Consider the following 22012-nt stretch of genomic DNA (forward strand, 5'->3'; position numbering starts at 1 on the left):
ATCACTGTTGTTGATAGAAAATAAATGGTTTCTGCACAATAACTTGAGTACTCCACCCTCTCAAAGTTGTTGATGGCTTGCACATGGGATATGTAAGATGCATGTTAATATCAAGTCTAATAGGTCATAGATCACAGTCACTGTAGACTAGATTATGAAAAGTGGTTTCAGTACAATAAGTATAGTTATGCATCATCTACAGGTACCAAACTTTGTGGATGGCTAGCAATTGGTGTTAGAAAGACCTATTTGCTTTTCTGGTCAAAGGTCAAGGTCAAAGTGACTGTCTCAATACAAAAATTAGTTCTGCACAATAACAATAGTCCACTTCACACATCTGAAGCAAACTTTATGAATGGCAAAAAGGTAAAGCTGAAGGCTGTTGATATTGGGGTCAAAAGTCCAAAGTTCAAGGTCACTGACCTATAGGTTTCCACACAATAACATTAACTCTACATCATAGACCTGACTCAGATTTTGTGGGTGGCTTGCAATTATAAGCAAAAGAAAGAAGGCTATTGGTTTTGGGGTCAAGGTAACTCTGAAAGTAGAAATTTGTTTCAGTGCAAAAATATGTGTTGTCTTCTTTGAGGACTATTTTACATGGGGTTGGAGTACTCCTGTTTCTCTTACATTAAATAGATGTACAGATGTAACATTTTATGAATGCATTCATTAAGAGGAGTTCTAGCAGTTGAATTCATTTAAATATATTTTGAGAGACCACGCAATCTGACAACTAAAAATGGTCCCTCAAGACAGCAGGTTTGTGCACATCGTGTAGCAGAACCAGTTTTCATAGTCAAACTTCAGCTGAGTTCAAGGAGGATAAATGCTCATACTTACTGTACATAAATTGTATTCTTTATTCATAGTTCTTGTAAAAATATGACATACATTCATATAAACATAGCATTATATATTAATACAGACACATTGATCATAAACATTTACATTGTTTCCTTTACATCCAGTTTACTAGCATATGAATTGCAAAGTTAGCTAAGGTAACACTTATTTATCCTGACCAAAAAGTATGAAGTTATCTCTGTTAACACTTATTCTATAATTTTAACAATCAAAACTGAAGGCACCAGCAACATCAGTAATAAACGGATTAACTTGATAATCAAAGCACATTTAGGTAAAAACATGAGATCTTTAGGCATTGTATGCAGGTTTTAATAACAGTAACATTGATAAGGCAACAAAGAATATGCACATTTACAGCAAGTACAGAGTTAACTCATCTGGAAAATGTTAATAAGAGAGAAAACAATAACTGTGTTCACCCAAGTCATTACATGTTATAATTCCATACGCAAACAACTTACAATGCAAACCACATCTCCACTGGCCTAGTGGTTGGAGCATCTGCCTCAGATGCAGGAGGTCGTGGGTTCAATCCCCAACTGAGTCATACCAAAGACTTACAGAAATGATACTAACAGCTCCCTCACTTGGCGCTCATCATTAAGAGGTTAGAGTTAGGACTGGTCGGCCTGGTGTCAGGATAATGTGACTAAGTGGGACATCATGCTACATGTCTGTGGCATGATGCCCAAGTGCTGGACATCACTATAAACTGCCACACTTCAGACATCTTAGCGATATGACTGAATTTTTTTAAAGTTACATCAAAAATCCAAATCACACGCACGCACACATACAATGCAACATGGTATTGTGAAAACATGATGAGAAGATTTATTATTATTACATCATCATTATGCAGGTATTCACAACATATAAACAAACAGTATGAGCCTTTTGATTGGCTATGTGCACACTTGATTGATTCCATTAAAGACTGAATTGGTTATGTCTACCCATAATTGATTCCATTAAAGACTCAATTGTTTATGTCTACCCATAATTGATTCCATTAAAGACTGAATTGGTTATGTCTACCCATAATTGATTCCATTAAAGACTGGCTCTGTGTACCCTGAAATGATTACTGTAAGGATTCAATGGTTGATCATAATGTGGATTTAGACGACTGCATCTCTATAATGGCAATTTTGTGATTTGTAAGATTGGTTTGTGGACTGTAGGATACAATTCTGCCTTGTACATGCAAGGAAACTGGTAAAATCCAAATGTTTTATGCATCTCCATCAAAAGAAATTTGCACAACACTTGTAGACTGGACTTGGCGATCATGGTTACAAAAGATGAAATAATGGTCTGTAATATTTATATCTAGTTTTTGATACAGTCGTCATACCAGTGTGGAAATATATTTCATTGCAGTTCATGGCAGTAGGTTACTTGCTGCTCAATGACACCAGTGCATTTGTACAGCAAAATGAGTTTGTGCACATTGATTTCTTTTGTACATTACAAGTGGTCATTCATATCAGAGGTTGCTTAGGTCCAGTTATGCTGTATTAAACAATCAGAAATCATGTTGGTTAGGTGCACTGTTTAAACAGAGATTGCAAGAAAGATGTCAGAATGAACAATCATTGTAAAGCATACCTCAATGAAAACACATCAGGCTACAAATGTTCAAAATACTGAATGCAATGAATAAACAATGAACAGATTCCATTCATTTGTAGTCTTTTTCCTGATGAAATTCACTGTGTCAAATAGTGGTAAAGGTAGTTGTTGGAGGAACATTTAAACCAAAAAGTACTTTGAAGCAGCGAGTTTTATTCTGAAAATGATTGTCTGTTAAAAAATTTAAGTGTTCCTTCTTTCAGTTTTGGTAGACTGTTTTTAACTTTACATTCCTATTACACAATAGGAGGGTTGGAATCACTCTGCACATAATGCAGCTTCCAGCCATGACTGAGTGTCAAATTTTGTTGAAAAATATTAGAAAATTTCATTATAGTAGAATTTTGTGTACATATGATCCCCTGCCATGAATCCCACTTGGTTGGGGACATAATCCTCTTGCAGATGGTTACTTCTATAGCAACATAATTAAAAAGCGGCATGAATTTCTATATAGCAATTTAGGTAGTGGTGTAATAACAGCAATCAGATTGATGTACAAATTGTGGGTGTCTGTATTCCACCTAAAGGATGGTTGTAAAAATGAAATTTTTAACAATGAATGGAGTAAACTTTAACCTGGTATCTCCTATCAGATCACAGTGTAAAATATATATTGGACATTGTGCATAATATAGGTTTTGTTCAAAGTGTAAAATATGAATTGGGTACAGTGTCAGATATTTATTGGACATTGTAAAATATGTATTGGTCACAGTCTAAAATATGTATTTAACACTAAAATATTTATTGAACAAAGTGTAAAATATGTATAGGATACAGTGTAAAATATATATTGGACTGTGTAAAATATGTATTGGACACAATGTAAAATGTGTATTTAAAACTGTGGAAAATATTTATTAAACACTGTAAAATATTATTGGACAGTGTAAAAAGTGTTTCAATACAAATGTCAAACTGACCACATCAGTTTCTTATTCTTATTTGAGCTTTAAGAATCCAAATAACAAGTAAAATCAAAACCTTTTCAGACACAACAAGACCTAGAAAACCCAACGAGGATAATGGTAAAAGTTATTATTTTGTGACACGAGAACAAATGATGGAGGACATAGCTGCTAACAAATACCTGGAATATGGAACACATGATGATGCCATGTATGGCACAAAACTTGAGACGATACGACAGATTCATGACCTTGGGTTGATGAGCATTCTGGATGTAGAACCCCAGGTAATTTATCTGTAAAAACAAGAATCATTTTATAACAAATAGGGATCTTGAAATTTCTTTCTTTCCTTTAATGAGTACAGAGACAATTTTGCACTATCCTATATTGCTGTTCAACAAAACTGGCATTTGCGTACTTTGGAAGTTGCCTCCCCTTATGGTGAGCTTCTAGCTAAGACTGCTAAATTTAGCACTTGTGATGATTAAAGTTGATAATCACTATCCATTGTTACTGATCTCATAAGTAAAGTAAATTCAAGAACACTAGAGAAGACCTTGTCAAAAATATCATGTTCTAAATGGATCCGGTTGTCACAGTAGAATATTTGTAAAAATTTTCAAAGTTGAAGTTTTTGCAAGCTGTTTTTATAGATTCCATGAGAGAAGAAATTTGTTACATTGACTAATTCAAAATGTTAGAGTGAACCTTGATTGTGTTTTTAAAATCCATATGACTTTTTATTTGTTAAAATAAAAGTATGTATGAGAAACATCTCAAGGAATGGAATGCAGTGTGCTGAAGTTTTTCAAAGAATAACAAAAGATAAATTAAGTTTAATCTGTCCACATTTCCTTGGAAATCTGCAAACATAAAAAATGACAAATGTATTGTAGCAGTGTGCAGAAAGAAAATATTCAGATGTTTCCAGTCTTTTGTACATTTTTTGAGGTCTAACAATGTTAGCTCTCTTGTCCAGATTGTTTTTTTTTTTTTCTGAGTTTCCAAGTTTTTTGCATCATATCTTGGAAACCATTTCCATGTTGAAGCTGTTGTCTAGCAGCAGTAATATACACCTATATATGAATATCACTAATATACACAGTTACATGAATATGTCATTAATATACACATTTACTTGAATGTCATTAATATACACATTTACATGAATGTCATTAATATGCACATTTACATGAATATGTCAATATACACATTTACATGAATATGTCATTAATATACACATTTAAATGAATATGTCATTAATATGCACATTTACATGAATATGTCATGAATATACACATTTGCATGAACATGTCATTAATATACACTTTTACATGAATATGTCATTAATATACACATTTACATTTGTCATTAATAGACACATTTACATGAATATGACATTAATATACACATTTACATGAATATATCATTAATATACACATTTACATGAATATGTCATTAATATACACTTTTACATGAATATGTCATTAATATACACTTTTACATGAATATGTCATTAATATACACTTTTATATGAGTAAGTCATTAATATACACATTTACATTAATATATCATTAATATACACATTTACATGATTATGACATTTATAAACACATTTCCATGAATGTCTTGAATATACACATTTACATGAATGTCATGAATATACACATTTACATGAAAGTCATTAATATACACATTTACATGAATATGTCATTAATGTACACATTTACATGAATGTCATTAATATACACATTTACATGGATATGTCAATATACATATTTACATGAATGTCATTAATATACACATTTAAATGAATATGTCATTAATATGCACATTTACATGAATATCATTAATATACACATTTAAATGAATATGTTATTAATATGCACATTTACATGAATATCATTAATATGCACATTTACATGAATATGTCATGAATATACACATTTACATGAATGTGTCAATATTCACATTTACATATGTCATTAATAGACACATTTACATGAATATGTCACTAATACACACATTTACATGAATATGACATTAATATACACATTTACATGAATATATCATTAATATACACTTTTACATGAATATGTCATTAATATACACTTTTATATGAGTGTCATTAATATACACATTTACATAAATATCTCATTAATATACACATTTACATGAATATGACATTAATATACACAATTACATGAATATGTCATTGCTATACACATTTACATGAATATGACATTAATATACACATTTACATGAATGTCTTGAATATACACATTTACATGAATGTCATGAATATACACATTTACATGAATGTCATTAATATACATATTTACATGAATATGTCATTAATATACACATTTACATGAATATGTCAGTATACACATTTACATGAATATGTCATTAATAGACACATTTACATGTGTCAATATACACATTTACATGAATATGTCATTAATATACACATTTAAATGAATATGTCATTAATATGCACATTTACATGAATATCATTAATATGCACATTTACATGAATATGTCATGAATATACATGTTTACATGAATGTGTCAATATTCACAATTACATGAATATGTCATTAATCTAAATGTATACATGTCATTAATGTACACATATACTTGAATATTTATTTTGTTAATATATACATATACATGAATATGTATGTCCTTTACCAATTGACAATCAAGAAATTTTCAAGATGGATGGGTACATAATAGAAATATTGCAAGAACTATAAAGTTACAATACAAAATAATTTTCATCAGAGTCAACTCAATGTTGATTGCTGTTATTAACAGATTTCGCAATTTAAAAAACCTGATCATTCATTTTCTGCTTTGGTAATTATTCTCTTGCAGGCCATCAAAATCCTCAGAACTGCAGAGTTCTGTCCCCTTGTAGTGTTTATTGCAGCACCCACAATAGTTAATTTGCTGGAGGTAAATTTCATGAAGGATACTGCCATCAGAATTGTACCTTGGCTTACAATAGCACGCATTCTGATATGCAATCACACTTACCCTGTACACCCATCTGCATGCTGATTTCATGGCCAATTAACTCAGTAGGGCTTTGTAATTGAGCTCTTGAACAATTAAAAAAATTACAGGTCTTGCAGTCACCAATCTTTGACTTATATGCCCCGATAAGTGAATGTACATTGGTGTACACAGCATGGTGACAGCATGATAGATAAGCTGCACAGTCATGTGGAATTAAGAGTTCGTAGCATGATCACAGTATGAATGTTTCTATAATTATTGCCATGATATATATTATTTTCATAATGTTTGTAATATTCATCAAATGAAATTTGTCTGATCAACATAACCTGCAGTTTGGATCACCTTGATGTTGTTTAAATGCTATTTATTTGATTTTTTAAAGTGATAACAGTTTGAAATTAAATGCTACTATTCAAAAGAAAAGAGGAATAACAAGTTAGTAAGTAGAACAAAATTAAATAGAATGCAGGTGCTAAAGAAAAGACTTAATGCGAGAATTTTCAGTTTGCAAAATGAAATTAAAAAAAACAACTGAAATGAGAAAGATTTCGCTTTCTATTGGTGATATACATGATTGTGTGAGATTACAAAAGATAATGTAATCATATGTGTGACTCAAAGTCACTTATGACACATGATATAATAAGAAGATATGAAACGTTCTCAGTTATGTATAAAGTAGATTTTCAGAATTGTGACAATAATAAAAATTAGAACTATGACAATAGTAAGAATCAGACTCATGACAATGGTAAAAAACAGAATCAAGGCAAAAATATTAAGATCAGAATCATGACAATAGTAAATACTAGTAACAATCAGAATCAAGACAAAAGTAAAAATGAGAATCAAGACTAGTAAGAATCAGAATCATGACAATAGTAAGAATCAGAGTCATGACAGTAAGAATCAGAGTCAAGACAATAGTAAGAATCAGAATCATTACAGTAGTAAGAATCAGAATCATGACAGTAGTAAGAATCAGAATCATGACTAGTAAGAATCAGAATCAAGACAATAGTAAGAATATGAATCAAGACAATGGTAAGAATCAGAGTCATGACAGGAGTAAGAATCAGAATCATGACAGTAGTAAGAATTGGAATCGTGAATAGTAAGAATCAGAATCATGACAATAGTAAGAATCAGAATCAAGACAAAAATAGTAAGATGAGAATCATGACAATAGTAAAGAAAAAGTAACAATCAGAACCAAGACAATAGCAAGAATCAGAATCATGACAATAGTAAGGATCAGAATCATGACAATAGTAAGAATCAGAATCAAGACAATAGTAAGAATCAGAATCATGACAATAGTAAGAATCAGAATCAAGACAATAGTAAGAATCAGAATCATGACAATAGTAAGAATCAGAATCAAGACAATAGCAAGAATCAGAATCATGACAATAGTAAGAATCAGAATCATGACAATAGTAAGAATCAGAATCAAGACAATAGTAAGAATCAGAATCATGACAATAGTAAGAATCAGAATCAAGACAATAGTAAGAATCAGAATCATGACAATAGTAAGAATCAGAATCAAGACAATAGTAAGAATCAGAATCATGACAATAGTAAGAATCAGAATCATGACAATAGTAAGAATCAGCTGCAAGGTCAAGGTCCCAACATGGAAAAATATCATTCAGTGACTTCTGTGCATAGAACTTCTGAAGCAGTTAAGATATTTTAACAAATCTTTAGGCATATATATATATTGATATATATATATATATACATGTGTGTGTGTGTCAGGGTCAAGATAAAATAAAGGAAAAATGTGAGGCATTAGTCTGTTTCATTATCTAGACTGTCACTTTCAACCCACACAGATATTTTATTGATACATTGTCCAGGCATCTTATCATGTGAATAGTCAAGTCTCTAACTCAATATCAAGGTCATTAGCAAGGAAGATGTAGTAGAAAGATGTATCAGGCAGTGATTGCTGCATTCCTAATGCTAAATTAGGAAGTAAATTCCAACAATACTCTTGGCTACAATAGCTTGTATTAACTACAAAACTTTTATATTTTGCAGTTGATTCATCCATAGACAAAGTTATTTGTATTCTTGTAACCATATCCTACAATTTATCATGAGATTTTAAGAAGTTTTTTTTATAAGATGTAATTTACATATTCTCAATCAGAAAAATATTAAAATCTAGAGAGAAAACAAGTTTCACAGAAAAAAAAATGTAATAAAATCGAAAATGGAGCCCACTGTCTGAAGAAGAAAGGGTGCAAAAAAGATCAGGACTGGAGGAAATGTTAAGTTGATCAGATAGTTTTCACAATCCTTTGACTGAATCACTGATTTAGATATCTGCTGTCTCTTTGGAGTTTGTCTCTAGAAATGTGCACAGGGAAACTTTGTTCCAAAAAATCCTTTGGAAAAATCATATTTTTGGATGCAGAATCAAAGGTTGAAACAGGTTCTGAAAACTAAACATTATTGCAGTTCCAGACTATGCACATTAGAGAGGCAGCCGAGAATTTTGTATCAACACTGTACTGTGCCAATGAGAGCCCAAAATACTGTACCGATTTATATTCAGTATAGCATGTAAAGAATGATGTTTGCTTGCAGGCACTGAAGGTATTACGATCAGCTGAATATGCACCTTACGTAGTTTTCATCGCAGCTCCTAGTGCCCATGATTTACAGGTGGCCAAAAGTTCAGGAGTTGATGTAAGTTCCTCATGTGGAGACTCTTTTCAAGCAGAGTCACTTTTTCTATAAAAAATGTCAAACATATATTGGGTTGTTTTGTTTTGAGAAATCTGCATACAATTCAACTGAATGAAGTTGTGAACTTTTGCATGTTTCTGTATTCACTATAAAATATGCATGATGCATCCAGAAACAGCATATGATTTTTTTTTAAAAAAAGCCTAACCCAGTATTTTTCAATTTTTAAAGTGACTGTAATTACATTATTGTTTGTTGCGCCCTCACTATGAGATTTTAAATTAAACTCCAACAAAATGACTGTCTGTACAGTGTTGTTTGATTTGCCCTAACTGTCAGACTGCAAGTTATACTTCTTTGAAGTGTCTGTAATTACATTATTGTTTGAGTTGCCCTCACTGCCAGACTACAAGTTATGCTTCTTTGAAGTGACTAATTACATTATTGTTTGATTTGCCATCACTGTCAGATTACAAGTTAAATTTCTTTGAAGTGACTGTAATTGCATTATTGTTTTTGCCCTCACTATCAGGCTACAAGCTACACTTCTTTGAATTGACTAATTATTGTTTGATTTGCCCTCAGTCAGACTACAAGTTAAACTTCTTAAGTGACTGTAATTACATTATTGTTTTGGTTTGCCCTCACTGTCAGATGACAGGTTACACTTCTTTGAAGAGACTGTAATTATATTATTGTTTTGATTTGCCCTCATTGTCAGATTACAAGTTACACTTCTTTGAAGTGACTGTAATTATATTATTGTTTGATTTCTTTTCACTGTCAGATTATTAAGTTACACTTCTTTGAAATGACTGTAATAGTATTGTTTGATTTCCCTTCACTATCATACTGTGAGCTGCACTTATACAAAGTGACTGTAATTACATTGTTGTTTGATGTGTGCTCACACTCAAACTGCAAATTAAACTTCTACAAAGTGATTAATGACAGTAATGTTGATGTCCATTCACACTTCTACAAGGTGACTATTATTTACATTATTGTTTGAAGTATATTCACTTTCAGACTGCAAATTAAACTGGAAGTAGGTCTTCAGACTTTAAACTTAGTATTTGAAGATGAAGATAACATTGGAAATAATGGAGTGATAAACATTTTAGTGTACATTTATTTTGCAGTCTTTATTCTGAACAGTTTTTGAATGCATGTCATGTTAGTGCTTATAGATCCACAAACTTGTAGCATGCATTGATGAATATAGGTCTATGCAGTTCACATTAATGTATGTATCACTGATTAATAATGATAAGGTTTATAAATACTGTTTATTTTGTGAACATTGACAGATCTGGGTCTGTGCAGTTTACATTTGTGTATTTATTGCTCACTGTTACCTGTGGTAAGATTCACGGTGCAGACCTTCCATCAATATCTGGGTCTCTGCAGTTCACAGTTGTGTATGTATTACTCATTGATAAACTTAATAAAGCTTATAAATGCTGTACATGGTGTGAACCTCTCTTACTCAGTTTATTTTAATGTAGACTTTTGAATAATAAGTAAAACATTTGCTTATAATTTTTTTTAAATATCACTGACTTTTAAATGTTAAAATTTATTGAAATGATATAGTAATATGTAAAATATTCTAACTGACATTAATACACATGTTATTAATAAGGAACCTAAGTACACAATAATGAGATGTTTGCATTTGTGCTGATTATAATCAGAAGACGAAAAGTGTATTGTTAATATCTATAATGAACTATTTATTTTGTGTGTATGTGTTTCATGTGATATCCAACCGCTCCAGTGGCCTAGCGGTTAGAGTGTCTGCCTCGGATGTGGGAGATTGTGGGTTCGATCCCCAGCTGAGTCATACCAAAGACTTACAAAAATGGTACTAACAGCTGCCTCACTTGGCACTCAGCATTAAGAGGTTTGTGTTAGGACTGGTCAGTCTGGTATCAAGATAATGTGACTGGGTCTGACATCATGCTACATGTCTGCGACATGATGCCCCAGTGCTAGGCATCACTATAAACTGCAACACTGCAGACATCATAGCGATATGACTGAAATATTGTTAAAACTACTTTAAAAATCCAAATCACACACACACACTCATGTGATATCCATTTCTTGTTTTAAACATGTTCTAAAATCATTAAATAATAGTATGAACATCAACCATTAGTTCACTTACAATATTGTATAACTCAGTATACATCTTTTTTTACATATAGGTTTCAGATTAAACTTGCAGCTAGCCCCATTGTAAATTCTGGGGGGGGGGGATCCTGACTGGCATTTTTCAGTTCTGCTGGTCATAGACCGTAGGAGTTCTGCTGGTCATAGACCATAGGAGCTACTGCAATGGTATGTTGTTCATGATTCATGATCTATCATCCATTTTCCAAAATCTGTCCATCCATTAGCACAAGTTTTTTATGCTACTGCTCATAAACTAACTGCTATGAAACTGTACAGACATATGGCCTAGTTGTTCCTAAATGAAAATGGTGCTGCATAGACATCCAATATGGCCACCACAGCAGCCATCTTGAAAATCTTGTTATCACTCTCAATGGATTGTCATGTCATGTCAACAAAGGGTTTTCCCTAAAAGATTTCTTATGTTGTCTCATTGGTCTTGTCTGAAAATGATGATGATCTGATGTCAAATATGGCTACCATTGCAACTATTTTAAAATTGTTATCGCTGATCCTCCTGAAGGAAAGTCCTTTTGGCATGAAATTTTCACTAGCAGTGCTATGGTTTCTAGTCAGTCCTAACTAAGAGTGCTTCCCAGACATTATATATTGCTACCAGAGCAGCTTTCTGCAAATTTTATCGCAACTCCTCCTTGATGGAAAGTCATATAAACATTAAATTTGAAAAGAAGACTTCTTACAATGAAGTCTAGTTGGTACTAGATGAAAATTGTGCCAGTCTTGCATCTGTTATGTCCACCATGGCAGCCATCTTGATCTTGATGTTGCTACTTCTCTTCAATAAAAAGTCATATCTGCATGGGGTTTTCACCAAAGGACTAATTATGATACCTACTTGGTCCTGAATTAAAATTTTGCCAATCTGACCTCAGATATGTCCAGTCTGGCAGCTATCTTGAAAATTAATTTATCACTACCCCTCCTAAAGGAAAACTCATATCAACATTTGGTTGCCATCAGAAGACTTGTTATCATATCAAGTTTGTTCTGAATGAAAATGATGTCAATGTGACTTCACTAAGGTCGCCATCTTAAAAATCTTGTTATTGGTACTTGACTAATACTCATTATAATACCTGGTTGATCCTTATCATATTGGAATGGGATGTTAACTAACATTCTTTCAAAAATAGAAAAACTGTTTTTCATTTGATAACAATTGACATTTTCGTCGTCTTCTCAAGACCTTTACAATTTACACAGATGATGTCATTTTGACTGGTTAGCCTGGTGTCAGGATAATGTGACTGGGTTGGACATGATGCTACATGTCTGCAGCATGATGCACCAGTACTAGACATCACTATAAACTGCCAAACTGCAGACATCTTAGCGATGTGACTTAAATTGTTAAAGCTACATTAAAAATCCTAAAATACACGCATGCCCAGTCCACCATAAAGAATGTCAATTGCTACTAAAAATATGAAAACTTTGTTACTTATTCCCCAAAAACCAATGAAAAAACTTTATAGATAGGATTATGGCATGAAGACCTTTCACATTTAATTAAATTTGACCACTGTTACTAAAAATAAGTAAAGCTTGTAATGATTTCTTATCATAAACTGTGCAACATAGCCTAGCATGAAGACCGTTCCTAAAAATAGAAAATCTTTGAAGGAATTCTTTACCACTTAATAGAATTGGACCCAGCTTGATAAAAGCATTGTGGCATGATAGCCTTTCCAATTTGTACAACTGATGCCAAAACATCAACAAATATGACCACTGTCACTAAAATGGAAAATGCTTTAAGAACTAGTCCTAAATATACTGCTAAACAGAACTGGACTAAATATGACAGTATCCTGGCAGAGTTATGGCCCTTGGTAATTTCAAACATGTAAGATAATTACTTTGAGGAGTCGTGGCTCCAGGATGCCCATCCTGACCTGACTTGGGTTTTCCAAGACATGTTCCTCAATTCAAAGCCCTTCAGGCTGTGGATTGCTGTAAGCAGAGCCCTTTGCAGTGCATCCCTCAGTAACAGCTCTAGTGAACTTTTCTTTTCTGCTTTTCAGGATGGTAGTCTAGAGAGGTTAGCCAAAGAAAGTGAGCTTCTGGAAAAGGCCTATGGTCATTATTTTGACCTGAAAATTGTTAACAACGATATCTCAGAAACAATAGCAAAACTGGGGCAAGCAATAGATGAAGTGTGCTCATCACCTCAGTGGGTTCCAGTCAGTTGGGTTTACTGATGTGTGTATGCTTCCTGGTAGAGAATCTGAATCATGCATATACAGTCACCATAAGAACACTACAAGCTGTTGAGTTTTGCCTGTGACATGTGATGTAGACACAAAGATATAGCAATAGTAGTGGGGTATTTCTGTCTGTCTGTCTGACCATTTCAGCTTGAGACAGAGCTTTTTGAGATGTATATCAGGTTGACACAGACAGCCAACCAGACAGACAGACAGAATATTGAAGTGTGAACTGTCATTGAAATTTGCACAGTGCATTTCCAAGGTAAGATGTTAGCAGAATGGTAAAAGTCAAGGCTATATTTGCAGTCCCATGTTACAGACTAGATTATAAATTTAGAATGTTGGTACTATCCAGTTAACTTGGACAAGTTATTCTTAGTATTGGCTGGGGTCATTAAAGTTTGAGTAAAAATACTAAGAAAATCATTGACATCATTTGTATGCTGCATACCGATGAGAAAAGGTTGGCTGGATATATAATATGAGTTGTTTAAAATTTATTTCACATTATTACCATAATATTCAATACATATGCAAGCAGTATATTTCCTATTATTGCGAGAATGAGATGAATATAATGTTAAATTAATACTTGTAAGATAGTTGAGTACTTGATGATAAAAGCAAATAGTTGAGTGTGTACACTTTTCTAGATCAAGCATTTTAGATTTGTTGCATAATTCATAGCATAACCAAATCATGAAGTATATTTTAAAAAAATAATTTTTACCTGTTTTGAGTGTATTTATATGAAAATATATCATTAGAATTAAATTATGGGAGTGTCGTCAGCTTTTACGAGAGACTTTCAAGAGAGGACTGGCACCATTAAAGTAAAACAACCTTCTGTATAATAAAGTCTGTTGTTACAGCACAGATTGTATTATATTATCATTTTCATTAGGGAAGGCAGGACCCTGTTAGCGGGTGAACCATGCTGTAGTATAAATTAGCAGATGTCCAATAGAAAACAAAAGTTACTACTATATATACAATAAATTACGATATTTAATGTTACAAATTCTGTAACAGATTGATTTACCTAAATACAAATTTTTGTTTGTTGACTTTGTGACTGGACCAATGTAGATACAGGTCTTTATGTGATGGCAATGTTGTCAACAGCAGTGACTATTCTTAAAAATGTAGATATAACTTTTCATGTGATAGCAATGTTGTCAACAACAGTGACTTCTTAAAATAGTAGATATAACTTTTTGTGTGATGGCAATGTTGTCAACAACAGTGACTTCTTAAAATAGTAGATATAACTTTTCATGTGATGGCAATGTTGTCAACAACAGTGACTATTCTTAAAAATTGTAGATATAACTTTTTGTGTGATGGCAGTGTTGTCAAATTGGGAAAATCATCCCTCCATCTGAAAAAAGAGTGAGAGGAAATTTTCTAAATATTATAAAAGAATGGGTTTATTGAGGAAATAACAGGAGAGCTTTGAAAATTAGTTTTCCGGCATTGCTTTAACATTTTGGTTTTTAAGAAATTAATGTGTAGTCATGTAGTATCATAAAGAATTTGTGTAGAGGTTGCTGTATGTAATCTGAAACTTTGGGGCAATGTTACTTTGCACTTGCCAAACTGCAAAAACAAAACTCACGATCTGCCATAGCATAACATGCCCACAGATCAGGGCCTGTGCTGTTTGTTCTACTGGGTACTCTTAACAAACTGCACAGACCCAGATGTGCCAGCACATATGCAATGGCACATCTCTTTGCGCAGTTTGCAGTTGCACTCATCTTATAAGTGAGTATATATGGTAAGTGTTGTGAGTCATATGCTAGGATTTGTGCCTCACCTGTAAAACACCATTCACAGATTCTACACAACTTTCCACAGGTTGAGGGGTCGGTGGTTCTTCCTCTACCATTAATACTGGCCGCCATGTATAGCCTATCATGTGCTGAAAAATGGCATTAAACCCTACAACAATAAAAGCAACAACAACAGGTTGAGGGGAGAGGTTGTTGTTGGTTGTAACAACACTTTTAATGAATTATTGTCTATATCATACTGAAGAAATGAGAGCTAACTTTTCCCTAGAAGACAGAGGCAAATGATCCAGGATGGCCTGGGTGGGCATGAAACCTAAAACCCTTAGATTGTGAGTTCAGTGCTCTGCCCTCTGAGCTGCTGTTACTCCGTTAAACAGGTTCAGTTTTCATTCTTGTATTAATTTTGATTATCAATTCTGACTTAAGCAACCATCTTAAGAAGTGAGAAAAATGTCCCAAGATTGTGTGGCTGCTGGGAGGTGAGAAAAAGACCCCAGAAGATAAGTGGGTGCTGGGAGGTGAGAAAGTAAGGGTGGTGTAAAGTGAGAAGAGTGACACCAGAAGACTAGGGGTTGCTTAAAAGGGGTTAATTTCTAAAATAATTTGTGAAATGGGACTCTATAAAGCTGGCTGTTTTCCACAGATGATTGTTTGATACAGGTCATCTTCTATGCTGATTTAACTATGTTGCATTTTACCATGTTTTCTGCAGTCCATTCATACCCTCTGATTTATCATATATCCAGCCATAAAAATCATATTTTGTTTGTATGTCGACCTTATTTATGCAGAAAACTGCAAATTATAATTGGTATTTTTACCCATAATACCTATAATTACAGAAACACCTGTCTACTCCCACCCCAACATTTTAAAAACATTTTTATAAAAAAAAACTTCTGATCATCATGGATACAGCAGTTTAAACTAAACACCATGAAAATATATCCGTATATATGAATTTATTTTTATGGTCTTTAGTTTAAACTGCTGCACCCTTACTGCTAAAAAAATTTCACATTTTCAGAGAATATTTGCTTTATCCAAGAGATAGGATTAACCATGTTCCTGATGCTCTACCCAGGTTTGCCATTTTTAGAGTCACTACCGTCCACATTTACCAATATTTATTGCTAATACTGTAGACCCAGATGTATCATTACATAATTTGCAGATGGCTGCCTTCGCTGAAAACAATCAGAATTTTAAACAACTCCATAGAAACTTCTGAGCAGAAATTCAATAAATTGAAAAGAAAGTATTCTGGTGTTAATGGTTTTCACATTTTTGGAAGTGATGTTAATATGTCATCAAATATTGCCATCAATGCTAAATATTTAAAATAATTCAAAGGGCTTCTCAAAAACTACTGAACAGAAATTGACTAAAATAATTACAGAAAACTTTCTGGGTCGAAGGGCATTCAGATTCATACATATGATGCCAGTTTGCCATCAAATATGGCTTATGTTACTAAAAATAGAAAACCATTAGTAACTTGACAGATTTTGATCAATCTGAGAGAAAGTTTCCTTGCTTGAATGCCATTAGTAAAAGTAGAAAAACATGAACACAACTTTATCATTTAAACAAAACTGCTGAACAGACTCCTTAAAATAATTGTATTCATAACATAATATGCAATCAACAGCATTAAAATGAATCCTGCTGACCCAGAATTTTCTTGTTAGAATAAGCATCAGTTTTGCTTCATGCAGAGTACTTCTTTCTTGCAAAAAAAGGTAAACAATTTTTTTGCTTTTTAGAAGGAAGACATATTTCAAATGAACAAGTTGTAAAGGTAGGAAAATAATACACATAAGGCATTTAGTGAATGATTTATACTTAAAACTGAAGTAAAAATATCAAATTTGAATTTAAAAAAAGGTTCTTACAATGGAAGAAAAAATATAAAATATCAATAAAACAAGTAACACTCACAGTCAATAATTAATAATATAGCTGTGACTAGTATGTGGTTGCCAGTGGATAGTGTGCTGGTCTCAAATGCAGGAGTACTGGGTTTGATTTGCCAGGTCACCTGCCATTGTGTCTCCTTAAGGAAGACACTTGATTCCCAATCCACCTTAATAACTTTAAGAATCCCTGATGCACACCAATAACCGTATCAAAGCATCTAAATTTCTTTACATATTTAACTATGTGCAAGAAAAGGAATTAGTTGTAAAAAGAATGTAAACAAAAGCATGTCCATGTCTGTAAATTTATTTGCTGAGAATTATTGGTAAATATTTTACAGCATTTGTAATAGATCAATATTTTGAAGGACATTTGGAGAAACTTTGACAGATGCTCTTGCTGCCATACTAAAAGTGTCTGAAACATTTTATGTTTATATGCTATCACATGTATTGTGCATTATTTTATTATATATTTCATATATTTAGTACCATTACAACAATTTTTTTTAATGATTTATATTTTTAAATTTTAACAAATTAACAGCCTAATATGCTATTGTCCAGAAAAATTCTAAATCTATTCACTTATGACAAAGAAACCTGTGATGTTTTTATAAACAAATGAGAAAATTTGTTAGTCAGTTGGCTGATGTTTAGATAATGGGACTCTAACCTGCATCCTTATGGTCATGTGTTCATCATTTCAACCAGTATGGCTTCCTTGGAAGCGGCTCTTGAGGTTTCCAAATAGACTTAACCCCAAGGAGGTAAAGGTAAACCAAAAATTCCATGCATTTGGAATGTCCTTGGTCTTTTCCATCGCCTGCCAGAAAACAGCATCAGATGTAAATATTGGCAATAATGATGAACTGTCCTCAAACCGGTGTTTTTTGTTGATAATAACCCAACAATATCACAATGAACAGATGATGACCTAACAGCAATGCATGTAGTCGTTGCAGAAAGTTGAAACCCAGTGATTCTTTTATTTTATTTCAGAGATGCAGGAATATCATTAATAATTAAATGTGCAGGTTTTCATTTGCTTGTTGAAATGTCATCAAGTGCTATTTTCAAAAGATATCACATCATAAATTCTTTGCACATCTAACTGGAAGTTTGCCCACAACAAAAGCTTGCCAGTTTGGGGGTATTGCAACAATTTCCTCTGAATCTCGTTTAGAGACTCCGCATTAATAGACTCACAGGGGAAAGAGATGATGATGTTTAAAATGTGAATCCATGCTGCCCATGCAGATTAACTCCCCTTGTAATGCAAAGTTAGTACATATACTTTAAGTGTAGGGCTATGAACAGTTTCAGAATTATGAATTAGGGTCCAATCCTTAGGAGCTACCAGAGATCCTGGGTACAGTGATGTTTGTGTAAAAAACTTGTCCCTTGTATACTGAGACAGTGATTCCATATAAACTGTCTAGGAACAGACATCAGTAACACCAACATTGATGAACAGTATGGCAAGTATATGCTCCAGGCTTACCTTTAACCTCTCCAGTTTCAATAAATGTGTGAATTTGCATTCACAAGCTGACATTTGTCAGTCACCCAGGTAAGTGATATCGGGCCCAGATGTATGACAACTGTATTGATGCCATATCTGTATTCTGTAATCAGATGCTTACTAACAGATCTGTTTGGACACTTTCATTTATATTGGACATCTGCTCATAGGTTATGATTATCAAGCGCTATACAGATAATAAAGCATGCAATCAAATTTTTTAACACAAATTGATTTTTATTTGGTCTGATTCTCAAGATATTGGATGCATTTTAATTATTTTTCATTATTTTACTATTTCCATGGTTAATGGCTTCATGAAATTTGTTTTTCCTTGACTGACATAGATTTCAAGATCTGAGACTGTGTATAGTTTGTCACAATTTATAAATAGGTAAATTTGGTTCATGTTTAGAAGGATGTTTTGAAATTTGTTAGCAGCTTGCAGTGGCAGTGGGGTTCAAGATGTTTAATTGAAATTTAATGATTTAATGTTTGACAGGTAATTGTTATGAGAGCCATGTTGGCTCAGTGGTTAGCATGCCAGGCTCATGACCAAAAGGGAGCAGGTTCAAATGCTACCATTTGACTGGCCTGAGTTGGCCATTGTAATGTGTCTTTGGGCAAGGCACTTAACTCCATTTTCCTGTGCACTAAATAACCTGCTTGTGCTGCTGTGCCTTAAAGCACAAACCAAACTGGCAAATGTTTCTTTCTGTTTTTTTCTTGGGTTGGTGTAACCTTATAAGGTCAGGTACATCAATATTTGCATATCCAAGTTTTAATGTGTCATCAGTTACAAATCTGTATACATATCTGTTCATTATTAACTCTGATTGGCAGAATTATCAAAGCACACTTTTTGCAACCAATAAATATCTTGTAAATCTTATGAGTGACAGAAAAAAGTATTGCTTTTATTTCATTTCAATCATTTATACATGTCCATGAGCAAGGACATGAAAACAGAATTTTTTAATATGTGTACAGCCATGTAAACATTAAATTATTTATTGCTTAAATTTTATAGAAACTTTGTATTGCACTTGTAACATATAATCTTCTGGCCTAAGCATGTTAGTTTACAGTGTCAACATTTTGAAAGCAAAATATGCAGGAAACAGTGAAAATATGAACTGCATTAATTCCAGCAGATTTATTGTTTTGGGGTCTTTTGTTTGTTTGTTTTGTTTCTTTTTTCTTCATGCATGAAAGTTTTGATTTTAGAACATGACCTTTTAGGATTTTATTTAGTATTACATATATTTTGGTATAGTTATTATGATCTCACCATTTTTTCCTCTGATGGATTTCAGTTTCCCCATGTTTATGGCATAATCTCTTTTACCAAATTTAACTTATATTACCAATTTTAATAACAAACTGTTTGGTCTTAATAAAATTACTAACAGAGGATACACTGGCATTTCAGGTCATTTTTTTAATGTCAAGGGAGGCAACTTAGATTTAGGTTACTGATTATACTAGAGTAATATTTTTTGTGTTCTGTTCAACTGAAGGTGATAAGAAGTAAGAAGATGCATTAAAAAAGAAATTGGTACAGTAGGTCATCAGATATTGTTTAAAATGTTGATATACATTCTCCTGTGAGAAAGAAAATTTTGGAATAACTTTACAATCTTATTTAGAGCATTATAGTAAAAAGGACCATAAATGGCACAATGTCGGTAATCATGCCCTTCCATCTGATCTTACACAAGTCAACATCACTTCAGTCCTCCAAGTCATCAGTATTCTCAGTACTTTGATTAATACATTCATTGCATGGTGAACAGGTGTATTTAGATATTGTATGGTGAATTGTTGTAGTTCCACACAAGCATGTTTCCTAAAGCCAAAATGTATATGAGTTTACATGTTCAGATAATTTATTCATTTATGTACAAGCAGTAAATTCCATTGATATATCAGGGGCATGCATATATAACATTAGGTTTTATGTCCCATTGCTGTATCAGGGTCATATATAACATTAAGTTTTATGTCCCATTGATATATCAGGGTCATGTATAACATTAAGTTTTATGTCCCATTGATATATCAGAGGCATACATACATAACATTAGGTTTAATGTCCCATTGTTTATATCAGACTCATGTATAACATTAGGTTTTATGTCTCATTGATATATCAGAGGCATACATATATAACATTAGGATTTATGTCCCATAGATATATCAGGGGCATACATATATAACATTGTTTTATGTCTTATTGGTATATCAGGGGCATACATGTAGAACACTAGGTTTTATCTTCCATTGATATATCAAGAGTATGCATATATAACGTTAGGTTTTATGTCCCATTGATATATTAGGGGCATACATTTATAAGATAAGGTTTGTTTTCTGTTATAGTTATTTTTCCTAGATACTACTATAGCTTATTATATTTAGTTAACAGTGCAGTTATTCTTGTACCTTTTTCATACAGGGTCATTTCATTCATAGCCATAAAAAAATTAACCTCCAGACTGTAGCATATGTAGGTGATGTTTTCTTTGGTAATAATTTAGATGTGAAAGGTTGTGTACTTACAGGCATATTATTAATATATGTAATGAAGAATGGTGTGATTTTTTCACTAGGAACCTAATCAAAACATGCTGAACTCCTGAAATAAATTTTTTATGAAAATGCTGGAGTTTTCCTTTATTTCTTTAAATGCTTTTGATGATACGGAGGTGGAGTAATTGAAAGAAATCTCTTCACTTTCTGTTTCACTCTATAACCGTTTGTCCATTTGAAGTTAAGGGATAAAACTTACTGTATTTAATCATTATCATTAGTAGTTGTGTTGCATACCACATTAGGGATCCTGTCTTCAAGGTTAAGGTCACAGTTCAGTGTTCTAATGTGTTCCCTTGAACATTCTGCATTCTAACTTGCAAACACTCTGAGATTAAAGGAGAAAACTTGGTCAACTTTTAAAATCGTCATTGGAAAGTGTCACTGAGGTTCCAGCTGTCAAGGTAAAGGTCACAGATCAGATTTTTAATTTTTCTCTTGCACTTTCCATTCCAGACCATCACTTTAGAACCTGTTTGAGATTAAGGGACGAAACTTCCTATGGACGTGCATCATTATTAGAAAGTGTCTCGTACCACATTGGTGTCATATTTTCAAGGTCAAGATCAGACTCGGTGCTTAGCATTTTGAAGTTTTCTGTCCATTCCACTCTGAT

At 32.9% G+C, this 22012-nt stretch overlaps 1 protein-coding gene across 10 annotated transcripts in view; it reads left to right on the plus strand.

Annotated features, from left to right (window-relative positions):
• LOC149799133 (peripheral plasma membrane protein CASK-like) overlaps positions 1-21467 on the plus strand; it is a 397425-nt gene extending 375958 nt beyond the window's left edge. For 5 of the 10 annotated variants that reach the window (XM_089958203.1, XM_089958207.1, XM_089958208.1 and 2 more), the window contains 3 exons: positions 3504-3706; positions 9051-9152; positions 13379-21467. In XM_089958203.1, the coding sequence (XP_089814329.1) occupies positions 3504-3706; positions 9051-9152; positions 13379-13555 (482 nt within the window). In that variant the 3' untranslated portion in view covers positions 13556-21467. Of the gene's footprint in view, positions 1-3503; positions 3707-6302; positions 6384-9050; positions 9153-13378 lie in introns of all 10 variants that reach the window. The other 5 variants (XM_089958206.1, XM_089958209.1, XM_089958210.1 and 2 more) reach the window with 3 other exon arrangements.
• Positions 21468-22012: the final 545 nt, after the last annotated feature.

This window comes from Sinohyriopsis cumingii, chromosome 5 (genome assembly GCF_028554795.1).
Source record: "Sinohyriopsis cumingii isolate HCF-2022 chromosome 5, ASM2855479v2, whole genome shotgun sequence".
NCBI classification, from domain to species: domain Eukaryota; kingdom Metazoa; phylum Mollusca; class Bivalvia; order Unionida; family Unionidae; genus Sinohyriopsis; species Sinohyriopsis cumingii.